The 10,311-nt window shown below is 42.0% G+C and overlaps 1 protein-coding gene across 1 annotated transcript; it reads right to left on the bottom strand.

The window, feature by feature from the left end:
- Positions 1 to 3,278: 3,278 nt before the first annotated feature.
- npy2r (neuropeptide Y receptor Y2) lies at positions 3,279 to 4,416 on the bottom strand. The gene is given in 2 exon segments (XM_062387379.1): positions 3,279 to 3,527; positions 3,529 to 4,416. Coding segments are annotated over 2 exon segments (1,137 nt in total).
- Between the last annotated feature and the right edge of the window lie 5,895 nt (positions 4,417 to 10,311).

The raw sequence follows: 10,311 nt of genomic DNA, 5'->3' as shown, positions 1-10,311 counted from the left end.
CAGCCCGAGAATGAATAACTGTTTCATTATTCATTATCCACATTTAGATCATTTAAATCATACGTTTATATACTTAAAGGATAAAGGTTATACAACTGTGGAGGCCGAGGCTACATTGAAACCAGCTGATGGAGCCTTCAGGCATGTTTGTCTCATTTAAAATGTATTATACATTTATAACTTTATACATTCTAAGATCAGTTTTACACTGAGAGGAGGGTGGAGACTCTGTTGAGACACTGGAGGGCGCTGTAGGGTCATTATTCAGCTCCCATGGCAACAGAAAGAACTTTATTACATTACATTACATTTCATTTAGCTGACGCTTTTATCCAAAGAGACTTACAATAAGTGCATTCAAACCCGAGGGTACATACCAAGGACGACAAGAATCAAGAAAATACAATTTCTTCAAATAAAGCAAAACTACAAAGTGCTATAAGTAAGTGCCATTTAAGTGCTAGTAAAGTGTTAGTTTCAAAAAGTTGTTAGTGTTTTTTTTTTTTTTTTTTTTTCATTCAAGGTAAATTTATCTCACCAGGTTAACTGTTTATATGTATATATATATATATATATATGTATATATATATATATATATGTGTGTGTGTATGTATGTACAGCTGATCACTGTAGTGCTGAATATAACAATTACATTGATTATTGATTAATGCCTTTAACATGTAAACAGACGAACTCCCCAAAGTCCCACGAACGGAAAAGTCATCTGTGAAAACTGCATTCATGAAATGTAATGATAGTAACAATAATATAAAATCAAGTCAAGCTGCTAATATTACCAAACATCTACAACCAATACACTTTTCCAAGATTTTTGGTTTGATTTTCCAAAACCTGTCTAGAAAGATGATCGTCTCATTTGGACACAATATAGATTATTTTCTCTCACTGGAAAAATTAACACTTAAACATGCATCATATAAAATAGATCACCATATACAGTAACTAGCTAAGATGTTCAAAATATTTGACATTCGCTTTATGGGTTGGTTGTCCGATCTGCTAACATGCAGGAGGCAGGAGTTGTGACCTATACTGCAGCCAGCCACCAGGGAGCAGTACAGATGATTTGGCTTCAATTTAGAGGAGCAGTTATGTCGTCCATCTTTATATACGAAGACTCTGCTAAACCGCTGTCTCTGTGTATCAACAAACATTTTAGCAACAATTTAGCTAAATCAGAAATGGATAATTTTCACAGGAGTTGACTTCTTCATAGATGCATGAGATGAGAACAACAGTTTTTTGACCATCAGTCCAAACATCTGAGTTGTAATAATCTACAAAAAGAACCGATAAATAACCTCAATCAACTAAGCGCTAAAGGCCGTGAAGGTTTCAGAGTCTTCTCTTTCAGAGTGCATTCTAATAAATACATTTTACAGTAACTCCATCAAGATTAAATGGACCACAGTGAATCAAAGAAAACAGAAAACCATGATGCACCACTGATTGAGGAGGCTCAGTGATCTGGATGTGAACCACTGACTGAATATGCTGCCTCACTGTTTCGCTTCCAGCACTTAATTATTTCTCAAGCGAGATAGAAGTAAGTGGCCAAAATCGATATTCTCTCCACGGACCAGATGTCGTAAATCAAATGACTTCTTCTTGAATGGAACGATTCCAGAGAAACTCTTTCTCTTTATGAAAAAAAAAAAAAAAAGACCGGACCATCAGTAAACCAGGATTGAATTCAATTAGTTTGCAAACTATTGTTCATTTGACTCGATTAGCAAGTATCCTCCTGAGAGCACGGTTTGTGACAGCAGCGGTCGCTCGATAGCATCAGACGGTTAAAGAAGCACTTATTGATTTACCCCGTGAATGGCTTTACTAAAAATGGAGCTAATATCCCGGAGCCCCAGGTCCTCACGCTCACGCAGAGGGAGTCAGCGAGGCCCGGGTCAACAGGAAGGCCCTTCAGAACCCCTGCACCGGTGTAATCATTGTAAAAGCAAACAGTGGTAATTAGGGAACGCTCGCTGTGAACAAAGACGAGAGGGTGGTGGGTGGGTGGTGGGGGGGGGGAGGGGGGAGGAACTGTCTGATACATAGATAAGAAGAAATAGAAACACACAATAAGAGTCTGCACATCCCCCATTTCACATCATGAATTCACATTTATTTTGTTATCTTGTTTGTATATTTTATCATGCAGTAAAAGTTACCACCCACACGTCAGCCAATAGGTTTTCACCCCTGTCCATTTGTTTGTTTATTTGCAGGATTACACAAAAACAGGTCCCTAAGTGGAACCAGGCAGACAACATGTGTGCTGTTATCATATATGCAGCACATGTTCTATAAGCCACACGTCTGTATGATGTAACACTCGCTGGATGAGTAGATCCCACTGGATATCTCCCCCCCCCCCCCCCCCCCCCCCCCCCCCGCAGCTCTGCAGCTCCCTGCCTCAGGACCCTCCTCCTTTAAAAACCATGCACTGGAGCCGGAGGAAACAAGATGCTCGAGAAGACAAATATTAACATTAATCCTCCCAAGTAAATCTAATTTCTCTTTTTGCTAAGGGACCCCATTGGGGTTGGGATTGAATTACACAGTTTTGACAGATACCTGCTCAGTCAAACCTGGGACAGGTCTTTTCAGATAAGTACATTTTGACTTTTTTATGTAATTCGATTCATTGAGATAAAGCACTAAACAAACAGGTCCCAGTAAGTTTATTATAAGGCTGCATCTATACATAGATTTTTTCGTTTTGTTTTTTTAATAATCTACAATGTCAAAAACACCGTATCTCACAATGTTCAAGAAAAATTATGTTACATCCAACCTTTAGTTTGGTTTCACTCATTTTTGCATTAATCCTGCTGGCGAATAAACAAATGGACAGAGGTGAAAACATAACCTCCTACGTGTATTTGCACAACTTTACTTTTTTGCCTCAATCTGATTTCTACGTTGATCTATCGTCACCTAATAATTGTCACGGCGTCTCTAAAAAAGCTTCTACAACAGTTTCAAATGCTGCGTCATCTTTCAGATTCATATTATTGAACACGTCAGCAACAACAGTCCGAACACATGCACACACACACAAAGTGCATCAACAAAGAGGAAGGTCAATCAGAGTCTAACACACAAATACCTGAGTAGACGAGCACTAACATTTGGAATCAGAGCTGCTATGACCTGCACCTCAGCGTAGTGAAGATAATTCAGTAATTTTAAACATGAAGACGTTCTCAGTCATTTCTCCCAAAACTTCACACATGTCCCCGTCCCTAAACTTCCCATCAATGAATATCAGTGAGCCTTGAAGTGACTGTGGGACTTTCTTCACACGTTAGTTTGATGGTTGCAAACCCTGAAGTCCTTCTTCCGTGCGTCTCTGCGTTTGGAGCACTCGAGGTGAAGGGCCAGTAGCACACGGTCGCGAAGGCCGACCGGTAATTGTTGTTCATCCACCCGTACAGGATGGGGTTGACGAACGTGGAGCACATGGCCACGATGTGGAACACGGTGAACAGCAGCTTGAAGTCCTTCATTGCTCAGCACATTGCTGTCGATGTCGGCCGCCAGCTGGAACGCGTGGAAGGGCAGCCAGCTGATGGCGAACACCGCCACCATGGTCAGCAGCATCTTGGTGGTCTTCTTCCGGCGCTGGTGGCGGTCGTTCCGGCCCCCGCAAGCAGTGTGATTCTTCAGTTTGTTCCAGATGCGGATGTAAGCCACAGAGTTAATGGCCAGAGGGAGGCCATATTGACCCAGGAGCATTGATATACTGTAGATGGTTCCGTTCATGCTGCTTTCCGGCCACTCCTCCATGCACACCTGAATAGACTCGTTGGGCCACAGATTAATCGTGCTGTACTCCCTGAAGATGGCCAGTGGACTAGCCAACAGGGCGCTGACGGTCCAGGTCATGACAATCACCAAGGCGCACATGTCTCTGGACATCTTGGTCTCCGTGTGGTAGACGATGCTCCTGTGGCGGTCCAGGGCGATGATGTTCAGGGTGATGGTGGACACGTGCACGGCCATCTCTTGGGCGCAGGGCAGCATGAAGCACAGCACGTGGCCGAACTTCCACTCCCCGTACAGAGTGTTGACGAGGGTGAAGGGCAGGCACAGCGTGTTGACCAGCAGGTCCGCCACCGCCAAGTTCACGATGAAGAAGTTGGTCACCGTCCGTAGGTTCTTGAACTTGTAGACGACGTAAATCACCAAGGAGTTTCCAATGACTCCGAACACGATGATGGTGCTGTAGGCCAGGATGAGAACCACCTGGACTCCCACCAGCTTGGTGCTGTCGTCCAGCTGCAAGGAGTTCCCATCATTCACTGCGGCTGCGGTCGAGCAGCAGTTGGAAGATTTAACTTCGAGTGGTGAATCTTCCCCTCGAGTCGAGTTCAGTTGATCTGATGCCTCCATGGCTGAGAGTCAGTCCCCATAAGTCTGTCTGTGGAAAGAGTTCTGAGTTAAGGGGCAATAAATAAAATAATAATAAAAGAAAAAACGACTCCACTGATGCCTCGTAAATTCAATATTCAATTCATTTACACATTTTGCACTGTATTGCACAATTATATTGCAGAGACAATCTGATAGTTTTACATGTGAAGAGTGAGCATCGCAGAGACAGGTGATGCCTTCAGGACACTGACCCAGGAGCGGAGAATGCAGTATTTACTGACAGCTCTCTCTATCAGAAGCTCCATCAAGTGTCACTTCACGATTCTCTGTTTCCAGCCAATAAAGGACCTGATGAGCTTGTAGTTTTTTACTTCTTCTGCAAAAAGTCAAAATGTACATTTGTTTGATGTTGGATTTTTACTACTTTCCTATACCCTTGTTATTAATTGTTGTTAAATTTATTAAAAGTGAACGTTGAAATGCAGCTGTCGGTTCTGCGGTGCCACTTGCGAATGAAAAAAATACATTACAAGTAATAAAATCAGCTCATACACAAACCTACCGTGGAAAAATCAGCCAACCTCTCATTTCAAGTGTCTGGATGAAGAGATTAAAGATCACCAAGCCTATTTTGGTTCCACTCACCTCAACCTGCGGATTATTTTAAACGTCCAAGCCTCCGCGTGTCTGTGACATCCAGATTAACAAACCGATGGAACTCCTTCCAACACCGAGGGAACAATCTTCTCCCATCCGAAGCAAAGTGAGCGCAACAGCAAACGCGCGCAGCATCAGCCAGTGCGCGCTTCAGCCGGTTTGGCACCGAGCGCGCATCACCGGCACTGAGAGACTGTGAGAGACCCACACATGAGGGGGGGGGGGGGGGGGGGGGGGGGGGGACACGTCCACCAGTCATCAACAACGGGAAACACTGAGGTGATGTCTGGCGCCTGGTTTCTCTGCACTGGGTCGTTTTAACGAGCTCCTTCTCCTGTTCGAATGGCAAATGTCATATTTCCGCCAATTTGTGTAAAGCAGAATGAAATGCTAGTGCAGAGGCTTGTAATGCAGATGTAGCATCTGTATTGAGATATTGGTAAATAACCCACAGACAGTGTGAGAAGTAGAATCAGAACAGAAGACATTATATTAAGCTTAAGGTTAATTAATGCTTGATAATGAGCTTCTAAAGACCAATCCCTTAGTAAAGGGAGCCTATTTCTAGAAATGGAATTAGAAGCGACCTGAACACATTCACCAACCTGTTCTCAGAGCAAGTTTATAATATTTAAAGCTCCCAACAGTGGAAAATACAAACATAAATGGATTTGGCTGCACTGCCATCCATCCATCCATACATCCTTCAATCCATCTTTCAATTCATCCTTCAATCCATCCATCATCCATCACATGACACAGAAATGTGTCCCTGAACACAACAGCGTCACTTTGGCCCTGACGACTTGAAGCATTTCAAGCAAACTGCCACTTAACTGAGATAAACATAGACCGTACATAAACGTGTCTTCACTTTCTCCCACTAACCAGAAATGAAGCCACGTGAATGATGACATAATTTGGAGACTGTGCAGATGCGATTGAAGGACAGAGCCACAATATCAAGGTCCCACCGATACACACACACATGAGCAATCACAATTCAGTCCCAAACTGTCAATCATGACTTTTCACCCAGTTTAATAACCCAGACTTTTCATGTTGTGTTCAGTGACGGTGAGAGTTCACAGTTGAATGTGTGGCACGATGCAGCCGACTCATTTTGAACTTCATGAGTTGGTTTTAACCGGTTTAAAACAAGACACCATGCGGTCATTAGAACTTGAGTTGGTGTCAATAAGCCAGTTGTGTTTTCAGCTCTGGAACCACAGTTCATGTTTACCTGATATTTCCCTCTTTTCTACAATCACCAGGTCTCTATACAATGTTAGATTTTTCCTTTGCTTTGCTTCCTCTCCAACTGTTTTCCATTCAGGGCCACGGCACAGTTAAGTTGCTTTAATGTCACTGTGATGGATCAGGCTGCACAACTCAAGACGCTAGCGAGAGTCTGCTGATTAATCTTAATCCAATCAGTGGAGAAATGGATATCGGTTGATGCCAAGAATGATATAAGCACATTTAAGAATTCTAGAGCTCATTGGCAAGGGTTGCAAAAAACTTTTTAGCTTAATGAACAAATAAAGAAAAAGAACAAACTGCCTGTTAAAACCAAAAATGCTAGTTAATGAAACCAGTGAGATCAGAAGGGACAGAAAACCAAATCTGTGAGTGACTCCTTTCACATTCAGCTAAAGTGATAACAATCTTTGATTTCAATATTGACCTGATGTTTGGCTTAGAGAGCATGAACATGCATTTTGAATGAGGTGAAAAAGAAAATCCTTGATCTGCCCATTAATCTTGATCCACTGCGAAGTGTCTTTCTTGCGTTATGCCCAGGACCTCCACACACTCTTCTGGAAATTGAGTGTGGTCTTTGTGTAATCCTGCTAACTTAGAAACAAATGCAGAAAAATATATAAGTAAAAATACATGCTGTAAGACTTCCATCCTTGCACCATTACCCTGTCTTTGAAAAGATGAAATATATATGAGGCTGAATTCATCTCCTCGTCTCTTATGCTTTATTGATCCTACATACTGCAGATTGTCTCGGACCCTTCATATGACCTGTCTCTCTCCACTGCACTAAACAACATCATGTTGCTGAGCTGGTAACTGAACATGACAGCGGAGAGCAGTGACTGATTAACGATCGGCTCCGTCTGAGCAGAATCATGCTCCAGAGATATGTGACGGGACTGAAGTCCTCCAGAATACCTGCAGGAGCCTTCGTGGCTCTCACACTGTGTCTGTGGAGGATAGCGGCCCATTTGTCATCCTGAGGAGCACGACCATTAAGATGCAAAGCTACACAGGACCCTCATGTCAGGGATACTTCATCCAGGCCTATTAAATGAGATTATTGAACAAATGTCACCTGTTCTTTACAATGCTGCAGACCGCTGCTCCATGTCATGATCCATGCTCCAAATACCAGCATGAAGGTGAACTGCTTAAAGGAGACGTATTATTCTCATATTCAGGTTCATCGTTTTGAATTTGAATATTATTTGAAATAATTTACAAATTTGAATGTTCAGTTAACACTTCACTATACTCATTATGTCCATTGCTGGAGCTCCTCCTTTCAGCCTCTGTCACAGACACTTTATTTTAGCTCCTGTCTCTTTAAGGCCCCCCTCCCCATAAAGCCCAGTCTGCTCTGATTGGCCAACTGAACCAATCAGTTTTTTTGTTCGCACTTGCTTTATTCACCATCGTGTATATTTGTGTATACTATGAGAGGAGCTCTCTTTATCCTGGACGTTGGGCTACGTAGTAAAGCTCTGTATAGCTTTTACATTCACAATAAACCTATGAATTACACTACAGGTATGAAAAACTGAAAAATGATCAAATATCTCCTTTAAACCAGAGGAAGTTCTCTCTAAATGTTGTGTAATAGTCGCTGAGCTGTTGTCGTTTTTTGGCCTGAGATGTCGATAATGACATTAGGCCATTGTTTTCAGTTGGGTTGATGCTTTGTAAACTCAGGACCTAAATCAACACACTTACAAATTCAAACCCTACCATAGAAATTAAATAATTACTTTCCTCATTCAAACAACTTTTTACAGATATACAGTATTGGCTTATATAACCTACACCAAGATGGTTATGTTTGTTCCCCTGTGTCCACTTGTTGGTGTGATGGTCTGTCTGTCAGTTGCTTGGTCCATCAGTCGGTGCTTTGGTTGATCGGTTGTTTTTTTGGTATTTCAGCAGGATAACACAAACACTGGTGAATAGATTTCAAATTAATATTGTTGAAATCATGGGATATTGACCAAGAAAGAGCAAGAAGGATGCCATCTGGCCTCGGCTGACTTATTTTACTTATTCATACCTAATGAGAAAATAACGGTGTTTTCTTCTCGTAAACGGCCGAGCAGGTTTCACCTCTTGGAATATGTTTTCTTCAATCTTCTTCATCTGCAAACACACACACACACACACACACACACACACACACACACACACACACACACACACACACACACACACACACACGCACACGCACACACAGACCCACACACACCAGTCTTTTATGAATCACAACGAGTTGATACCATCCGCCCTCAGTCATGGCTGCTGCAAATTTGCTGTTAAATAACAAAAATGCTTCATCCTTCCTTTTCACATACCCCTGGATATCAGTGCGTGTACAGAATCAATCTAGACCAGTATTACCACACTGGTCAACCATTTGCGGAAAATGGTCTCTCCACCTACTTCTCTACCTCTGCCATTCATCATGATTACTACAGTTGCTGCTCGGACATAAATACCCAGCTAGTGATTAATAAAGACCTGGAACATAACAACTGTGTCCGTCAGCAATAGGCAGCCATTTCTTCTTTATAAACTCCATATAGATTAAATAGGAGAAATGCTACACAACTAAACTGCAACAGCAAATATGTTTTGTAGGAAACATATTTGTATCCGTGTTACACTTTCTTTAATTGTGTTGTTTACCAGGTGCCGACGGTGTTGAGGCAGAATACATTGGAAAAATCTCACTGTGACAACATATTTATCTCCATTTGTACTGACCAAGCCTCATTAAACATATTTAATCACAGCTCTTGGTTAAAGTTAAAAGTTAACAGTGTGGACCTGTTTATGACTGAAAAGGGTTCGACATGGTGTCAGCAGGGTCTGAGCATCAGCCATGAGGGTTTTTTGAAATAGCCCTGGATACACATGCAAGCGCACGTGCACACACACACACACACACAAACAAACAAACAAACACACACACAGATGGGAAATCTTTAGATATGACCTGATAATTTCACCTATTTCGTCTGTGTGAACTTGTTGCTCTTTCAATTTCTCTCTCTCTCTCTCTCTCTCTCTCATTATCTCTCTCCTCCCTAATAGATAGATGAATAGAGATAGGTAGATAGATAGATAGAGAGATAGAGGGATGAGGTTGCTATGAGGATGTTATGGAAGATGGATGTTGTCAGAGCTCAGACTCCACTGGTCACCCTGGCCTGCAGTAAGTCAAACAGTGAACAGCTACAGAAAGCTTGGCTGGCATCTCACAATGTGCAGTAATGGTTTTGCTTTATGCACCATGTGAACTAATTGGTTTTTCTATGAAGCCTGAATGCTTACATATTCTACAGTTAAATCTTCTGAAAGTTGGGTTTGTGTGTGTGTGTGGGGGGGGGGGGGGGGGGGGGGGGGGGGGGGCTCACCATGAACAAGTGTGAAATGAAATATCTGTGTCACCTCTCAAGGATTTTTTCCTCATTTGCGCTTGTTTGCCCATAACTCATGCTTGAAGTCTTTTTCATCCCTTTTATGGAGTTAAATAAACCTAATATCTTAGCAGGCGGATCTACAATCACCATTAAACTATGATAAATGTTTGTTAAATGATATAAATACTCCATGCTCACTTCTAATGTCTCCTCTGGGGCATAAAGCCCTTCAGAGGGGGTTCCCTTTGGGCGGAAGATGCCTCAATGATGTATCACTCTGACCCTTATGCTTAAAATAAGTCATTCATCTGAATTTCAGGGTTGCTTTAAATATATTTGTGTTGTCTCATTGTGTTGCTTGGTATTGACTCGTTTCTTTGTGTGACCATTTTCTTTGCCTGCCTCGATATTCTCTGGGAAAAAGCTAAAAGAACTTTTAGAAACGTTGCGTAATTCTTATTCTCTTTGAGCAATGACGGGCAGTTGACCTCATTCTCAGCAGAAAAGAGCAAAACATTTAACTCTTCATTACATTATTATTAGTGCTTATTTCTTCCCAGGCCTGTATTAATCA

The sequence above is a fragment of the Platichthys flesus genome, chromosome 5, assembly GCF_949316205.1.
Source record: "Platichthys flesus chromosome 5, fPlaFle2.1, whole genome shotgun sequence".
NCBI classification, from domain to species: Eukaryota; Metazoa; Chordata; class Actinopteri; order Pleuronectiformes; family Pleuronectidae; genus Platichthys; species Platichthys flesus.
Note: the sequence above shows the minus strand (reverse complement) of the source record. Positions and strands in the feature narration are given on the sequence as shown.